This window comes from Homarus americanus, unplaced genomic scaffold (assembly GCF_018991925.1).
Source record: "Homarus americanus isolate GMGI-L3 unplaced genomic scaffold, GMGI_Hamer_2.0 scaffold51859, whole genome shotgun sequence".
Lineage (NCBI taxonomy): Eukaryota > Metazoa > Arthropoda > Malacostraca > Decapoda > Nephropidae > Homarus > Homarus americanus.
Genome location: NW_024711292.1, coordinates 1,064,821 through 1,084,399, shown reverse-complemented (window position 1 = coordinate 1,084,399; position 19,579 = coordinate 1,064,821). Strand labels below are relative to the sequence as shown.

Below are 19,579 nucleotides of genomic sequence, written 5' to 3'. Positions count from 1 at the left end.
CACGCAACGTCTGGCAGCCTGGCGGGCGTACAACATATCCATTATCCCTCCTAAACAGCAATCCTCAATTATGGTCACCACCTGGATACCGTCACTACGTAGGTCAAGTCAGGCGACGGAACAACCAAAGCTGCCAGGACGAGACTTTGGGCAGACAAATATGTGCTGAACAAAGACAGAGATGTGAGACACGCCTTCCTTAATAGAGACTATCAAGTGTTTTATAGCATGTGTGTGTGTGTGTGTGTGTGTGTGTGTTTTGTTTAGGTAAGACAGAAAAAATATCGTAAACTAACATGACTCGTCTCTGTTCGTCCATAACTCCCCTCGCCCCTCCCAGCACACCATTGTCTCAGTTACGTGTTCCAATTAATGGCTGGATGAACATGTCTGGTTATTCAGTGCCGGTGAATGAATCCTCTGTTATGAAGGAGGCATAAGTTGCCCCATAGTACTTCCTCTGTTGTCCTTCCTCCACTGCGTCCACACCCAGTCTTACCACTATAGCTCTTTTGGAACTATTGCATACCGAAAGTTGCTAAACTTATCCTCGACGTCGAGCTCATCACAGCCTAGATGCTTATCAAGGCATATGACCTCGATCTGGTGTCCGAGGCACCCTGAGTGCACTGTTATATATATATATATATATATATATATATATATATATATATATATATATATATATATTTCCTTCAATAAAGTCTCTACAATAATTTCCTAAACGTACACAAAGGACCGATCCTCTATACAGTACTCCATACACTCGTTCATCCTATACGGGGGCAATAACACATTTCTTCCTCCCCACTGTAGTTATCCCTCTACCTTTCTCCTGTGCCATATACGTTTTCCATATTCATTCCATCATTACTCCACCTTTCACCTTTTCACTTGCTACTTCTATATATCCATCGCTTACCATTAAATATCACTCTTGAAGAATCATATTATATTCACGCTGTTCTTCCTATATCATTATCATAAACTTTATTGGGTCAAATCTTCTTTTGTTATCTTCAGTATGAGGGTAATGAGACCACGCCTCGGTCAATAGATTTGACAAGATAAATGATAGATTCTCATATCCAGTAAAGTTGCCATACAAGTTTACAGTGAATCAGCTTCAATATACAAAATGCAGGTATACAGTTCAGCATATACAGTATATAGACAATACGTAGATCGTACAGGTATACAGTATTTATACAGTGCAGATATACAAATAATAGTAATCAGTGTGATCTTTGTATGTGCTGCTTATATATACGTGATAATAAATTATCTATTTAGCTGCCTTCTCCAGTGGTAATAGTCAATGACAAGGTCAACAAGGCGGGCCAAAGGATAGGTGTCAACTGGCGGTCATTAACCCATCCAGGACCACCTGACGATAACCACCCCCGCTTATTGAACAGGTGGTTACGTCTCCAAACTTGTTGACCTTCCATGGAAGACTGGACAAGCACTGGGCAGATCAAGGTACCATATTCGACTATTGACTACTAAGTAAAATGTCAAGCCACTTAAATTGAGCAACGACTACTGTCAGAGGTCAAAGGAGCTGCTTACTACTAGAAATACAAGGTTTGAGCAATCGTCTAGAATTATACTCAATGCAGTCTGTGTAGAGAATAATTCATATACAGTATTTCATGAGAATAACAATTAGGTGTGAGTCACCGTCCCAGTAACGAGACTTATACGAATTAAGATATGATGGTTTATTATTGCTACTAATTCTAATATTATTATTACTACTACATCTGTTGCTACTACTTTTACTACTACAACTACAATGTTACGACTACTCTTACTACTATTTTTACTGTATTACTACTGCTACTACCAATATACTATTAGTGTACTATTATCGTACTCATACTTTATAATGTGCTTCCTACGGTCATGTTAGTAGCTTAAAATCTATGGTTTATAGTGTTAATACAGTACAGTACCAGCAGCAGCAGTAATAGTAGTAACGAGGGGAAGAATGTGACCGGTGGAGAGTTAAAATTCAGTTGTTGAGTTTTGAAAGTTGAACGTTAACGAGCATTGTGAGTCACTGCAGGATTTGGCGTGTCCCCAGTGAAGTCTTAAGTACAATACTGCTTTTATAGGAGTATTTTTTGATGGGAAATATATATATCCATAACTTTAGATAACAACCCCTACATGACATGACCGAAAATTACAACACTTTCTAAAAAAAAAAAAAAAACCAGAGGATTTTCCCTTATATTTGTCTTAATGAATTATATATATCACGAAATGAATATAAATAAAGGTATTTCTCCTTCCCTTTAAGAAAACACCTAACAGTTGTATTTATAATAAGTTAAAAACATCATATTAAACATATTTCATCTGCAACATAATGGATTAAAAGGATGATAATAAAGAAATAAAAAAAATATATTAACTAATAGAAGGATTTAAGGTATATTAACACATTAATTTTGGATATATAGAGTATAAATGAAGTGTAGTAAGGGAAGAGAACCATCGCCTCAGTCCGCCTCTCCACCCGATCGATCTCGCGGAGTCTCGTCCAGTGCGAGAGTTAGGCAGTGCAAAATAATACTTGACCAACGAACGAACGTATTTACGGTGTTTTAGTGCGTAACCTTCTTATAATATAAAGTAAGTACTCAGATGAATGTTCTTGATGTTCACTGTAATAGCAAGATTATAAACTTTTGGAAATAATGGTTGTTAGAGTTATTAGTTTATTGATAATCTGAGAGAGAAATATTGGATGACTCATTGGTAAAGGGTGAAGATGGCTCCTAGTGTCAGCTGGTGTGGGATTGATTGTGTTTAGGGTGTGTTCTGGGTGTGGGGAGTTGGCTTCAGGTAGTGTGTTGGTGTTTAGGCAAGGAGGATCATTTCTTAGTTGAATGGATACCTTGCCAAGCTAACGATCATAGAAATATTTGTGGTAGATGGATTTTTCGTGTTGAAGTGTGTAAGAATTGATCATGTTGTAGCCTGGTTAATGTCTCTGGAAATGTTGTTTTACGCCACTATTAACCGGGATGTAGTAGTAGTGGTCGTAGTGTTAGTGTACATTTGCCTTGAATTAATAAGTGTTTGGAAAATTCAGATGTAGGGTAGTTTAAGGCTCGAGTTGGGTGAGTATTATTTGTTGTTGACCTTGCCCTCAGTAACTACTACCTGCCTCTACTGCTTCGTCATGACATCATCACCTGAAGCAACTACTAGGTGCTAGAACACCTTTAAAAGAATAGATTTATGCAGTATAGTTTTCTCTTTCTGTGATGTGACTGTTGGGTCAATTGTCAACCTCAAAGCTGTGCCTCTACCTCCAGTAGTGTGTAGGTGTTGCTCTTAATATTATCCTGGGGTTTATGGCTCAGCTGACAGGTGTTTTGGGGGATTAGTGTTCTATAACATACAGTTGCTGGTATGTGACAGACAAGTTACCGACATCTAGAATCTTCATGAGTTATAAAGTACATTTTCTTGGCTGGCCATGTAGTGCAGGTCAAGGCAGGGGATTATTGGGACGTTTTAAGAACCGAGACAGCCGTGAGAACATAATTTCTATTACTAGTGTAATTTATAATTTGAGGTCTTAATTATATTTTTTAATGTGGATTTTTAAGGTGAAATAATTTGGCTATAAGTTAACGAGAGGGTTGCCACATTCGTTATGCACTAGTTTGACGAGGTCTTTAATGTACTCGTTTTATTAATAAAGGTTTAGACGAGGGGTGTAATGGTTTTGCCTGGAATGTTCTTGGGAATAATTACTGTTCTAATTACTGTAGTTTGCTGTATTCATAATTAGGCGGCTGAAAACAGTTTACAATGACTTTTCATAAGTATCTGAGCTATAATAGAGTGTAAATGGACTTTTCTTCTGTAAAATTTTAAATACAGTTCAGGTATGTTGTCTTTGGAACAAAAGAAAAATTTAAACTAGATTTCTCTTTTAAATAATAATTTTCTGCAATGGAGTAGATGTTAAGTGCTTTTATATTTGGAAAAGTTGCCATCTGTCAAGGTGGCTGAAAATTTTGTCCTTTTTTTTTTAAATAGATCTGTACTTGCCATTTTGTCCTCAGAGACTAGCTAGAGATCCAAAATAGTTCCAGCTAGAAACCAGGGATATTAAGTGTTGGGTAAATGTATGTAATGATCGCAATGTTTTTGTCAGAAGTTTGGGGAGATTTTCATTAAAACATTTTTATTTCAAAGAATCCAAATCCTTTGGGGGGTAGGGTATAAGATTAATTGAGCAAATTAACAAAGCCATCATAGATCTGTAATTGTAGGAGGAACAAAGCTTTGTGTAATAAGTATTCATAAGACAGTTCAGTTATGGTTTTTGTTAAGGCTGAAGCTAATCATATAGACAAGTCTTGTCACGTCACACCCAATGGCCGAGGATTGAGTGATGAGTGTAATTTCTTGGCCATTGTAGGAAACAACGTGGCAAAATTTGTCAGCACAATTAGTCAAGCTGTTTTGTTAATTTTCTAGCGCTGAAGGCCACAGCCTACGAAATGTTTTCTAAATAAATTAAAAGCCACTTTTATTTTCTTTCTCCCTGCTGAATTTAGTCTCATTTTTTCTAATTAATCCTGAAAAATCGTGTATTATAAACCATATTTAGGTAATACAAAACTAATTATGAGTGACACATGAAAGTAACTGTTTTTTACTAAATTATATATTGAACGAAAGTTCCTCCTTACCTTAAGAAAATTTATTTTACTTGCAATAATTGCAATTTAATAATTATTTTAACGACTGCTTCCCCTCTCCATTCAAACACTTCCAGCAATGATTTTAGACTCATGAATATTTTGAGCAACTGTTGCATACCATAATTTTATTTACCATTTACGATATAAGATGAACAACCTAATCAAATACGCTACATGTACATTATCGCTGTTATGGATATATACATCTATAGCAGATCAATCCAAGCTTGGTAATGCTCAGTGGTCTGTTTCTGCTGAAGTAGACGTAATTCTGAATTTTTTTATATAGTATATTTTTTATTTGGCCACCCAAAGACAGTGACATACCACAAGGGTAAAGAAAAGCAATTACTGTACAGTACACTTTATTATACTCCAGGGTAGGTTCATCAGTTTTTTGTCAGGTTTATCAAATTAGGATAGTTTTGTTTACAGTACCCCATTAATTTCAAGGATTTCTTCTTCAGTCCATCATAGCACTCATAAGTACTGTACACGTAGAAAGGTTGGATAGTATAGTATGAAAAACTCGATTAGTACTTCAGCTGTCATAAGAACTTTTAGCTTGTGAAATATCTTTGATTATTACTGACATTATTAATATATAAGTTCTGAAATAACAAAATGGAATGACAATTTATCATATTTTTGCATTGTAATATTTATTTTCAAATATAATACAGAACCTATACAATCTTTTGTAAAAATCATTATTAAATGAATACTCAATCTATAAGGAACAATATATCTGCAATCCCTACAAGGTATATTTTCATAAGATACTTCAGATACACAAAAATTCTTAGTATGCAGTAGATTGTTGCTGACAACATACAATGAACCCAGTAAACAAACATCGTAGAATGATAGATTCATAGCATAATCTCAGGTAATAAAATGGTGCTTCGTCTTTGTTTTGATTTAAATAATACAAATTTGACAGTAGGGAATAAATAACTATGCTTGTGAAAGTAATTTTGAAGTACAGTGAACCCTCACTTTACGCGGTTAATTCAACCCACGGCGGCCCGCGTAAAGTGAACAACATAACATATGGGATTAATTGAAATAGAGACCGGGCTGACCCCCAAACTCCACTTTTTCAGACACAATACCTACGTTGTAGTAAAAATAACTTCTTAATTTTATGATGGTATGCACACACAATTAATAATTAAGAGAAATATCAATAATATTAGGTTTTTTAACACTTACATTAGTAGAAAAGATGGCTGGGCACACGGGGATGGGGGGTTGGTTCCGAGGCAGAGGGCAGATTATTGGCCCTCACCTGTATCACTTGTATCACTATCCACCACAGAGGCTTGCAGGGCCTCTTTGTCAAACCCCTCAAAGTCCATATAAGTCCATATCCTCACTATCATTATCACTATCACTGACTTGGGCCGGCTGTGGTGGGTGAAGAACTCGGTAATGTTTTGATGACTGGGCGACCTTGTGCGCACCCTGCTCGCGCCGCTCTCCGCGTAAAGGGGTACACGCACCGCGGAAAGTGAGCATTCCGGTTTCGGCAGGGTAACGTGGAAACGCGTAATGTGGGACCGCGTAAAGCGAGGGTTGTCTGTACTGTGCTGTATACCCTGCCTTGAGGCATTTTCTAGCAAGCATATACAGTACAGTATACTATACTTTACGATTTCCTCCTTGTGAGACTGCAAGCCAGAACTATTAATGATGGTAGGCTGTATGGACCAGTCAGACCAAACCTAACAAGCTCAGGTTATAATTACTGAATTATAGTTCAGTTAATTTTGGTTGTATCTTTTCTCTGTTGTCAGTGGTTAGGTTCCAAGTCTTTCTAAGTGATTGAATATTTACAATATGTCCTTTTGTCCTTACCTCTTGTTTATTCGTCTTACTCGAGAAGAAAAAAAAAGTAATTTACCTGTACAGTCTTTCCTATGACACTGGGTTGTTCAGGGAGAATCTAACCTAAAAACTCTTAAAACCCAAGCTTCAGATTTAGCATTTCCAGCATAAGATGTATGATTATCAGAAGGTAATAATTGCCTTCTCTTATTCAGGGCAAGGTTATAACTTATAAGACAAGAAATAGGTTAGTGTTCTTGCATCACTACAGTATACAGGTACACTGTATTGGTTATGTATACAGCAAAGTACTATACAGTATTGTTTTTGTTTTTTAGTTATTGTAGTTATAATACTTCATTAGGCAAACTGAAAATTTTTAATGATTAAAAAATATTATTGAAAACATTGAAATAAGACATATACTGTACTGTATTGATTCTTCAGTGTATGGTAAAAACGATTGGTAAAGCTCTTCAACTCATTGTGTGCAGGGGTTTCTATGCTGAATAAAATTTTGGCATTGCCCAAATAAATTATTAAAAGTGGCATCCCCATAGTGAAGGGGTTAAGAGCACCACTAAACAGTTTTTTGAGGATTTTGTTAATTTAATATTTGTGACGAGTGTAATTTATAGTTAACATATTCCATGCTCAAATTTAAAGAAAACAACTTTGAATACTTTATAGTATACTGTTCTGTACTGTATAGTACTGTACTTAAAAAGTTGCTATTAGGCTGTGACTTTTGCATATGAGACACATTGATGAATTGATAAAGTATTGAAATGTGTTTTCAATTGGATCGAGTCATTTAGTTCTCACACTTGAGTGTTGTTTGATACAGTACAGTGTATGTAGTGGTTTTCATTAATTATATACCTGAAGACACAGGCTGCAGCTGACTTGCTATTTCCTATGTACTGTATTGTACAGTAAATGCAATTTTCTTTTTTGAGTTCCTAGACTGGATCTCATAACTAAAAGTGCATTAAAGTCATTTGTACTTTAGGCAAAATTCCCCAAATTTCTAGGTTAGTGGTGCCCATCTTATAAGAAGTGTTGTATAGTATTTTATATACAGTACAGTATATACATACACTGTATATATAAAATTGGATATTCTCCCCCCAGCCCTTGGAGGAAATGTTTAGGAACCTCACCCTCATATTAGATACTGTAGTACCTGTATGTAGTTTTCCTTTATACCTGCAAGAAATGCCTAGGGTACTCCATACCTCACTGGAAGACCCATATACTTTGTATAGAACAATGTAGGGTTGTTTAGAGAATATAGACAATACTGGTGAGGTAGGGCAGATTTGGTTGATTCGTTGGTGCCCCTTGGATCATACAGCCCACTATCCTCACTGAGACACTTCTTGAGAACACTTACACCTTAGGTAGAATTTGAGTATAGTTCTGCTGTTTTTTTTTTTTTTTTAACAGCATCTTCAACAATATTTTTACTTTGATGCAGGGAATGTAAATCCGATAGGTAACAAAATTATGGTGAGACTCACCAGGTGAAGCTTTGTGGTGGCTCAGAAGTACTAGGTAATACTGTACTGAAAAATTAACAGCAGTTTGTGGTCTGTATTGGTATATCCTCCATCCTCCTACAGGTATTGAGTTTACATGTGCTTAATTCTGGACAAGAGGACAAGGTTGTGCATGTTCTTGTGGTGTCAAGACTGGCCAGCTGCCTATCTTTAATGGTGATCTTTGCTTCTGAATGTCCCTTTTTTATGAGAATTGTTTACAACTTAAAGTTTATTGATTGTTTAATTTGTACCAGTTGTCATTGTTGAAGTTAATGCACTATTTTTCCAACTGCTGTACTGTAGTAGACTTGATGCATATACTGTACATGTACTGTACTACTGTATATAATTTACTATAATACAATTGTCTCTTTGTCCCAGCTGTGTTACAGATTGAGGTATCCAAGATCTACCTTTGCTAGTTCTTTGTCTGATTGTTGTACAACTTCAAATCAGTATTTATTATTGTTATTATTCTTATTATTTGTTCTTATTTTTGTAATGCATTTAAGTGCAGAACCATGGGGGTACCTCCTTTATTTGTAGTGATCAGTTGGTACAGTAATCATTAGTTGATCGGAATTGTGTTTTGGGAGAAATTAAAAAAAAATGTATGCTAAAGGAAAACAATTATCTTACGCTTTCATCCATTATGGATACACAATGGCCAAATTGGAAACCTCTTGTTCTTGTTGCATTTGATGTGTTCATAATAGGTTTTCTAAACAAAGGCCACAGAGGCAAAGGAGTGAGGTACCTACACAGTACTGTATGGTCTTTAATTTTAGAGCAGGGGTTCTCAACCAGGGGGAAATTTCAGGTTTTCAGGGGGGGGGGAAAACTGATACTAATATGGAAAAAATAAAGGATTTTCAGTATTATATGCATATTATTTGGAATGCATTTTTTGAGGCAGACAATCTTGGAAAGGAGGGGGAATGACATTCTGACATGGTGAAAGGGGTGCATGGGGCAAACAAGGTTGAGAACCACTGTTTTAGAGGGTTCATCCTCCTGACAGGATCATATTAGAATTTTTATGAATTAAACACTTTTGTTTGTGTTCATGAAGCTCATTTGTTCTTAAATGGAAACAGCTGAAGTATAAATTTCATTCATAGAAAGAACATTATTAATGAAAGTCTCAGTGCTTCACTTTCACCTCTTGGGTGACTGACAAGAGTTATGACTTGGCACTACAGCTTCGAGTGCAGTAAATAAACATACAGCCATTCATGGTTCATGCTGGTTGTGGCCTCCCTCATTAACTGTTGATAAGAAGTATGAATGAAAACTGCAGCTTGTGTTGGGGGGAGAGTTTAATTTCTTGACACTTACATTTATTTGGGGGTGGGGTGAGGGGGTATTTTTTTTTAACTCAATCAGATTTTTACTTGTATTTTCTTATAGTGGAAGAAAAAGTTGAATTCAAAATAAATGAATGTTTAAATAATATGGTTTACATTGATATATGATACCTGTAATATATTTACAGTTACACAGTACGTGTACTTAGTTATGCAGCTTTTGATATGAACTACAGTATGTTGCCAAATATATGGTATAAATTTTCAGTTTTCCATAAAAATTTTCACTGATAAGTGACATGCCATAATGGCACAAGTATGTCATGTATAATAAACCAGTGGGCATAAAAAATAATTACTGTATTTGGACAAAAATAATTTGTCCTTCTTGAGTTCCATATCTTTGAATTTTTCATGTGCAAGTTCTTTGAAAGGTTCATTTACTGTACTGTTTGTTCTTGTAAATGTTTTCCATTCTCTGGGTTTTAGCATTACTATATAACTTCAAAATCTTTGTTGCTCATGATGCATAAAAACCGTTACAGTACGAGAAATGAATAAGATAAAGTAGTCGCCTTCAGTAGCCTAAAAGCTGTGGAATTTTCATGTGTGTGTGTAATAATAATAATAATAAACAGTTTATTAATAGAGTTGCAGCCGGTGGCTGAAAATATACAATGTGTGTGTGTGTGTGTGTGCGTGTGTGCTTGCGTGCGCCCGTCCGTCCGTCCTACCTCCTTGATATGATGCACATTGAAACTGGGAGCGAGGCAAGATCTCTGTACTAAAGCTTAGATATAATTGTAGATAGAGGCCATATACATCAATAGAAGCCATAGATTTTGTCCATTTATTTAAATTAGGGAAGGGACAATTAAAATATAATCTTATGCACCTAACACTGTAGGTCTACAAAGGTAGGTACAGTACATTACGCCTGGATAATTCACAGATTTTTATTTTGCGTTCCTCTATTATTTGCGGATGACACCCTGGAGGTACCCAAGAATGTCTGCGGGTAGTTTTAAAGTTGCCGGCATTTTCGCGTCTGGGACGGAGCCATTCGTTCTAGACAGTAATTTCCTTTACCTGTATTTTATATATACAGGGTGTCCCATAAATTTCCATACATAGGAAAAATAAATTTTATATGAAAATCCATTTTTATTTATATAATATGCTCTGCATGACTACCATTCTGTTGAAAACACTCTTCAATGCGTGTCCTCCACTGCTGAAGAACACGTTCAAGCACAGCTGGAGTTATGCTTGTAATGGCGTTGGTGATACGTTGTATGGAAACTTATGGGACACCCTATATATATATATATATATATATATATATATATATATATATATATATATATATATATATATATATATATATATATATATATATGTATATATATATATATATGTATATATATATGTATATATATATGTGTGTGTGTGTGTAGACACAAAACACATACAAATAAATAATAATGGGAAATCCTCTCACAAATACAGTTATCAGAAACAACTGTAGTATTCAAAATATTGATTCCACCCTCAAGTCTACTCCGTGCTTTGTTATTAATAAAGCACGGATTAGACTTGAGGGTAGACTCACCATTTTTCATACTACATTTGTTTCTGATTATTTGAGAGAGGATTTTCCCATTATTATTTATTTGTATGTGTTTTGTGTGTGTGTGTGCACGCACACGAATACCCGGTATATACAATACAGTACAGGTAAAAGAAAAAATAATTGTCAAGTGCAAAGACATAAAGGGAATAGTGTACCCTATACACATTTCTTTGTGCACAAGTAAATGTTATTCGCGGATTTGGCGATTAGCGGCCATTTTGAGAACCTTAACACACACACACACACACACACACACACACCCAATTTGAAGGGCATGCTGTACTGTACATGCTGCAGCTTACATAATAATGCATTGTGTGCTTATTGCTGAAATGGCTGAATAAGTCAAATTAGCTGATGGCTCAGTTGCAAAGAAATCTTTTTTAATGTGGGATACTTGTCTGTCTTTAACTTCTGTTGCTACCCTAACTTAACATTTCCTGAAGATTGGACACCAGCTTATTTCACTTGAAGATTAACCACCCTGACAGTACCTGGGGTGGTTAGGTTAGCATTCAGGTGATCCCTAACTTTTGCTGAACACATTCTGCTTCACCACTCCACTAGGGAATTGTCTTCAGGGAAACACAGAAGCATATTGATTTTGGTGTCTCGTGGAGAGAGGCCAAGTGTCTGCTGGCATATCATGTGCTGTTTGTGGTACTCTTGTTCGGTGTTGTTGCCTGTTACAGAAGTTACTGGATTTGGTGTGATGATGGTTACTGGTTTGAATTATTACTGCACATTGGATCACCAGAAGATAAGCCCCCCCCCTCCTCCTGTTATTTCACCTTAAAATTAACCACCTTAACTCTAATCCAACTTAACCTTACCCCTAGATAATGTTAGGGTATTTAATCATCAGGTGATATAAGCTGGGGGCTAATCTTCAGGTGATCCATCACATTGTGGTGTATACTCTATTATGGTGGGAGTTTGTGGTAGTTATTACACAGGTGATCTGGTGAGTGTATTATTGAGCAATTAAGATAATGAAGATAAATTTTCTTTTTTCCTTTGCAAGGCAGCCTAAACCAGTGAGGAGAGATCACCGGTGTAAGTGTTTTGTAATGTATATGTGTTGTGATTAGTATATAATGTACTGTACTTCATGTGATATTATATTTTTTATTGTTCAGGAGTCTTGAGTTTAGGAAGAGTTACTTTTACCATTGGCAGTTTCTTATTTCTCTTAATATAATTTGATCTGTTTTAGCATGCTTGTTATTGCTAAGAATGCTTCTCTTGTCATAATGTATAATACACATTCCTTGTCACGTTTTCTCATTTTTAATTTATGATGTATAATGAATTCAGACTAGTTTAGAGTAAACAATATACCAGTAGTACTGTATCTGTCAACAAAAGTGTGTTACATAAGTTTGTATTATAATACAATACAGTACTGTCCTTAGTTACAGTATTGAGTTTTGATTTCAGCTACTTTGATTTTTTTTTTATCATCGTACTATAAGAGGTAGCCATTAGTAGTTTAAAACGAGAGCCTTAAATATAATTTATTGCTAAATAGTTCTCTAGTTAAGCTTTTTATTTTTATGGTAAGTGATATATTTATTAGGGCCTTTGATATTACAGTACCACCATACATATTATTATAGTGGTCTCCCTCTAGAAATAATAGTATTTGGCAATGAGTTTATAAGCCTGTTTGATTACTGAATAAAAGTTACAAGGTGTAGTGACTAATATAACCAATTTGTGTTTTCACCTCATTGTTTATGATATTTTGATCAACCTTTTTTAAATACTTTCCTCGTGAGAACACAAGTTTCAAGTTAAGAGTGTTGGATACCATAAAGACTATATCATTAGTATTTGGTGTAAAATACTGTAGCTACCCTTGCACCGATAACATAGGATTACAGTGTCTTGGAGAAATGGTATCATTGAAAACTAGGAAAAGTCTCGAGTTGCTATTTAACAATGTAGAGATGATATTTAGCTGTTTTTTTAATTTGTTTGATTTTTCCCAAAACTTTTCATATATACTTCTCAACTCGGCTAAAGACCTGGTTAACTTGGAACTGTGTCGGAGATTAGCTTTATTGTTGGTTAATGTTTTGTGTTGACAGATGGGATGTTGTATACTGTAGAGGCCTTCACAGTATACAGGTGTTGTGTATAAGGTAGAAGAGTGATTTTTTTTTTTTTTTTTTAGTATTTAAGCTCATCCATTGCTTCATTTGCCTCAGTACAAGAGAGTAAGACTGGCTACTAATTACACATACTTTAAATTGGTGTAGCTGCTGAGTTTGTTTTGCATGAAACCTGTTCAGAACAAATCCTTCTAGAATTTGGTTATAAAGGAAATTAATATTATTTGATCTTACCTTAAACATTTTAATGCATTTATACCTTTCATAAGATGCAGTACTAATTAAAAAAAAATGTTTTGTACTTACTGTATACCCATTCAATGTCAGTACAGGTTTACATTAAAGTATATAAATACTGTTTAGTGTTCATGATAATGCCCCCCAAATTAATTAATTTGAATAATGGCAAATGCCAAAAAGGAATTTGAATTTGAGGTGTACTGTACCTATGCAAGGTTAAATCTACTTGTCAGAGTTAGATTCAGTATTGGAGATTTTTGGCAAGTCACTTTTGTAAGCGTTCTTATGCAAATGAGATGACATCACTTCCATGGTAAACCTTACATACCAAACACGGGCAGTGGGTGTGTCTGCTGGTAATAGCTCTCCTGCATGCAACCTGGTGTGTTGGTAGTGTGGTAGCAGCTTCCATGATGAATATGGGATAAACTATTATGTTGTTTGTTTGAGGTAAACATTCTGAAGTCATATATTTCACATTTTAAGATCAGTAAAGTTTCTTGTATGTTTTTAAGATTTAATGTGATATTCAGTTGACCTTTAAAATATTCTTGCTTACAGAAGAATTACTGTATACTGTATGAAACATTCTCCATAGACCTTGCTTAGGTGGTTGTTGTTTCAGAGACCTAACATGAATGCTCAGAGCTTGTTCAGTACTGAATATGTCTTGTGTGTTGTTTTAACTGAGTGTAAAATTTTAAATGGTGCTTAAGTCCTCAAAAAAACTGTATCCCGGTGGAGAAATTATGTGGATATTTCCCTAGAAAATTTTATATTGAATTAGACATACGAAAGAGCATATTCAAAGAGGAGAAAAAAATGAAAAATAACAGGATGGCAATGATTATGGAGAGGATGTATTATTACAGTATACTTGATAAGGATTGTGTGTGTGTGTGTGTGTGTGTGTGTGTGTGTGTGTGTGTGTGTGTGTGTGTGTGTGTGTGTGTGTGTGTGTGTGTGTGTCAAAGTCAAAATACAGGAGAGGTAAAAAATTGACAAGTAACTTTGGATAAATTTCTGCTTAAGGTTTGTTTAAATACCAAAGGGAGGATGTAAAGGGATTTGTGAAACTGTTTGTTTAATACCTTCATTATAAATTTTTTTACATGACAAAGTGAACATGAGTGAAATGATTGGTGAAAATGCATGGGAAAATGTTGAGGAAGAACAGACTGAGGGAATGTATCTATTGTGTAAAAGAGAAAAGGAGGAAATATTTGCAGTTATACTTAATGTGTAAAGGAGGTTGTCTTAGGCACTGTTAATGTACACCAGAAATTATGCGACTTGGGTAGACGGATAAAGTTTTCTGCCCTGGGGAGTTGATTATACATGTTGTATGCGTCTTGTATTTTAAGGTCATTTATTTATTACTGTGAAATGAATTGTATAAGTGTAAGATTGACTTATTCATGTACTGCTTTTCAGGTATGGACATATAAGAAGTGTTACCCACGTGTTGTTTGGCCCCACAGTAAAAACCTACGATCATGAAAATGGTTTTGTCACAGCGTCAAAGAGAGGAACTGTGAGTATATCAGATATTCTTTAAAATAACTACTTGTCTCGTAAATGATAGGAAGTGAGCGTAATACAGTATCATCTTTTGGTTCAGTATCGGTGAGAGTCGGTGTGAATATTGAAATTTCTTATAGGTAAAACTAACTCAGAGGCAGAGATCTTGAGGCTTATGAGTCATTCAGCATATGACTTGCAAGAATACACTGCAAGAGTACCCCCTACCAGAGCTTGTCTTTTCCAGGGAACTGTATGTGTTCAGTGGTGTGATTTTAAACTGTATAATGCTGTGTAAATGTTTATTCACAAGGCCTTATGTTGCCAGAGGTCATTTATTTATGTTGCTAACATTGTAAAGATTATATTTTCTGTCTTGATAATAGTTGAAGTGTTTTAGTATTACTGTGTATTGAAAGTTTTTACTCCACTCTTATCAGCACCAAGTCTATTGTAGATAACCCTTGAATGGTCTTGGCACAGATGGGTTCACTTTTATTAATAGCATGGGAGTGGGCAATGCAAGGGGAGAGTGTGGACCTGGAAGGCTGCCTTGGGCTTTCTGCCCTGCTATAGGCTTCAGTAATTCAAGCAGTCTGCTCTTACAAGTAATAATTTTCTTCAACAGTATGTTGAGAAGTAGGAAATCACAATTCACCTGAGCGAGTAGTTGTTTATGCAGCAATTTTCCTTGTTCTGATGAGGCGGTGTTGCAGTCTCAGGGTGTAAACAGTACCCTATACAAGACTGCCTCTGCTGGGTGATGTTCTGGTTGGGTAATCTCACGAGTCACTCATCTCCTCCCCGAGCCGTGACATGGGAGTTTATACTTCAGTCATGTTTATCATTCTCACCGTCTAAGAGGGATTACTTTTTCCTTTCCATAAGATTACCTTGGAATAAGTCTCCACCAGATGGAACAGCAGTGTTTTGTATATGATTTTACCAAGAATAGCAATATGCCTACAAAAATTCCCTTAAGTTATTCTGTAGACTCCTAATGTTAATTCTCAAATTTCATAAAACCACCTTCATGTACAGTGGGGTATGCTATAACGAATCTAATTGGTTCTAGAACCTTGTTCGTTATAGCATTAGTTCGTTATAGGATTAATCCGTTCCAGGCCCCCAAATACAACCACTTGGCACTGAAAAATATAATATAAAATTGTAAAAATTGTAAGAAAGTGCATAAATATGCATCTAAACCCCTGAAATAAAGAATATCATTAATATTTGTAATAAAAAACAATAAATTAGAAAAAAAAAAAAATTAAATAATGTTCGTTGTAGGAGTTTCGTTCGTTATAGCATTCTCAATTTTATAGGTAAAACCGTTCGTTATAGGAATATTCGTAGTAGGATCCGTTCGTTATAGCATACCCCACTGTACTAGTTTCCAGTTGATACCAGATTTAGTCATTAATTATAGTATTTGATGAAACTTAAAATTACGTGGTTAGAATGAAGTCTTCATACAATATGAAACTAATTGTGTTAGAGAGAGGTTACTGTAATAGCAGTACAGTAATAGGCAGATGGGACCAGTGCAGAAACAGGTATACAGTGTTGTAATCTATTAATTTTTAGGGCACCTTGGTTTAGGTCAAAGCTGGGAACAGTCGATAAGGTTTATAGCAAGAAGTCATTGAGTGTGTTGTGGCTCATGTAGATAACTCATTGATTGTAGCAGCTATATGCCTCCGTAGCTTGTGTTTGAAAGAAATCAGCATAGGAAGTCAGAAACAGGAAATAATAAAAGGTTGTCCAGTCATTGCTTTGCTTCTTAACTGATAAGTAGGTCTGGTCTTATATGGGTTATAATTAGTTTAATATTTATCCACAAATGTCAGTAAAATTTGTATAGAATTTGTTTTTGGTTGGTCATCTGAGTAGCCATCCTCAGTACAGTATCTGCCACGTTTACCCAACTAATTTACTGTACTTTGAGAATAAATTCTCAAGAGAATTGTTTTGTTTTGGTTATAGATCTGGAGAACCTCACAATAAGAGTACAGTACCTGTATATAGAAAGGCAATGTGGGAAGAACTGAAATTATATGGGTTGACTGGGAACTGTTGAGTATCATCCAAAAATATTTATAGGGGGGCAAAGAATGTGTAGAGGTGAGGGACACGGGCTCCCTTGAAGGTTGGACGTGCAGTGCCACCACTGTTGTTCATTATAATTTGTCTGGCTAAGTTAGAAATAGAGGTGAAGGTAAGTGAACAGAAGTGAACGAAGGGAATTTGCATTTGTTCGTAATTCTTGTCACCCTGCAGTAGTGAAGGAAGTGAGCTGAAAAAGTGAGGAAATGTTTGCCATTTAACTTTATTAGGCTAAAAGGAAGGAGGCAAGTACAACTATAAATCATCATCTCAGGTTTTCCCAGGATTTTGAGGGAACATTTTAATTGTTCACAACGTGAACTTAACCTGTAATACCATAACCTCTTATCATTTCTAATAAAGCGAAGATTGGATTTGAAGAAATAAAATAATTATTTTGAGTATAGGTAGACTGAATGATGTAGCAGTTAAATATAAAGAAAAATACAGGTACATTAATTCTGTCGGTGTATTATTTATATTAGGAAATTAATTAGCACATGTAACATCGGTATCAAGAGGTTGTTCGTGTTGAGAAAAGTGGGTGAATGTTGCCATAATACTGGCTTATTGAGCAGTGAGAATTAGATGTTAAAATGTCCAAGCAAAGAGGCTATTGTAATGTATGTTGTCTTAATATGGTTTGAAATTGAATAGATTTATCTTAGCTTTTATTTAGTAGCTATATTATACACACAGCACAAAAAGTATCTTTACAGTGGATTTCAAAATGAGCAATATCACTCCTGTCGTATCAGAAGGGTTGGTATGCCTGAATGTGAAGTGCATTTCTTTTTAATGTTGTAAAAATATTTGTAGCTCCTCTTTTTGTTACCTTTGGAATTATTAAAACCTCTTGCACCAAGATGCCACAATTTGCTTTATTTTAAAAACATGCAACTCAGGGGTTACATTGCCATATAGGAATATAACATATAAAAGGAAGTGTGGCTACAACAAAATACTTAACATGTTACATTTGTTTTTCTTTAACTGTAATCCAGTTACAAATCACGTTTTGACACATATGATGAGCTCAACTTCAAATCGTGCCAGCTTCACTTTTAAGAATTGGGAAACCTCACCCATGTTCATCGGTCTAAAAGGTCAACTTTTGCCAATTACAGAGTTGTTTCTTTTTGTTTAAAAATTATTGCCACATATGGAACACCAACAGGGTTGATATTGTAAATTCCTGTCATGATCTTGGTATTCACTGTGGAGAGTTCCTAAGTATTGTGCACAACTCTTATCACTTCACAGCGAGGGCCTTAACTTTCAGGAAATTACATGGCGGACTGGCATGTCAATACCCACCTTATCCTTATGGGTTAGGCAGGTGTTATCAAGATATTGGTGTCACCAGGAACATTCGGAGGGCTGGCCGAAGAAGACATGACAGCTGAGCTGGTGGCCCCCATGCTTCACTTGTTCAATTGTGTAATTGATACAGGGGTTTCCGACATAAAATGCTAGTTAAATAAAATCTCTGAATATTCTCTTCTTTTCATGAAATAAATTCCTGTGTATCCAAGAAGCAAGTTATTAAGGATTTACTGTATATGTTCAGCTTATTTTAGTAATAATATCATATGCAGTACTGTATTTACGATTCCTTTCACACCACTATAGCCACCGTGAAACACATCTGCCAATTTGTTCCATAATTTATCACTATAATAACAATGTTATTTTATAACATACCAGTAAGTGTCAGTAAAAATGAGATTATAATAATTATACAGTGCTGTACAGTACAATACTTATAAATAACTAGGCATACAGGGAAATGTGGGTCACTGGCATATCCACAGTTTCCCATATAAGGGGTGATTAGGGCTACCAATATGACACACGATCAAAGACCTTTGTTGAGAATATATCGTCCATTGTCATATTTTATGACCCGTAAGTGCTAAGACACTAATTATATTGTGTGTACACTTATTTTGATTATCCCAACACTTGTTTCATTCCATTTAGTTTTGGGGGATGGAATGTGTTTAATGAATATGGATGGACATGTAGAACATCTAATTGGATTATGATTCCTTCAAGCTCCCAAGGGGTTGATCACACGCACACCCTCTTCCAAGTCATATTGTTAACTGGTGTGTTAAGGTTATTGTACACAGGATAGGTGTTTTTTATCCACCTGACTTGGATCTTTGACATTCAACAAACTCTCATAAATATCATGTTCAAATTAAACTTTCAGTTGCTTCTTCTATTCTTCCTAGTGACTAATAGTAATCAGGGTGGCTTGTGTTTTATTATTTTTATTAAATATTTTTTTTGCTGTCAAGTTTTTTAAGTTGTGTGGTGGGGAGTCATGCTTACTGGACCCTTTTTTGTAAGTTATATCCATAAAGTGTAGAATGTACTGGTACAGTATTGTCTATCTGTCTTAACTTTTTAGGTTTCTGAACAGTAATTTTGAGCTTGCATCAGTGAACTTAATATTGCTTGTGTATATTTCCAATTGGGAGAGAAAGTTCCATTTTGATTTGTGGGTTTGGGCAGAGGTCATTGTTGATGTAAG

The 19,579-nt window shown here is 35.4% G+C and overlaps 1 protein-coding gene across 2 annotated transcripts in view; it reads left to right on the top strand.

The window, feature by feature from the left end:
- The first annotated feature begins 2,521 nt into the window (after positions 1-2,521).
- LOC121869297 (lissencephaly-1 homolog) overlaps positions 2,522-19,579 on the top strand; it is a 31,328-nt gene continuing 14,270 nt past the window's right edge. Inside the window, exons 1-3 of one of the 2 annotated variants that reach the window (XM_042370582.1) lie at positions 2,528-2,643; positions 12,075-12,106; positions 14,842-14,941. In XM_042370582.1, coding sequence (XP_042226516.1) covers positions 14,904-14,941 — 38 coding nt within the window. In that variant the 5' untranslated portion in view covers positions 2,528-2,643; positions 12,075-12,106; positions 14,842-14,903. Of the gene's footprint in view, positions 2,644-12,074; positions 12,107-14,841; positions 14,942-19,579 lie in introns of both variants that reach the window. The other variant, XM_042370675.1, reaches the window with a different exon arrangement.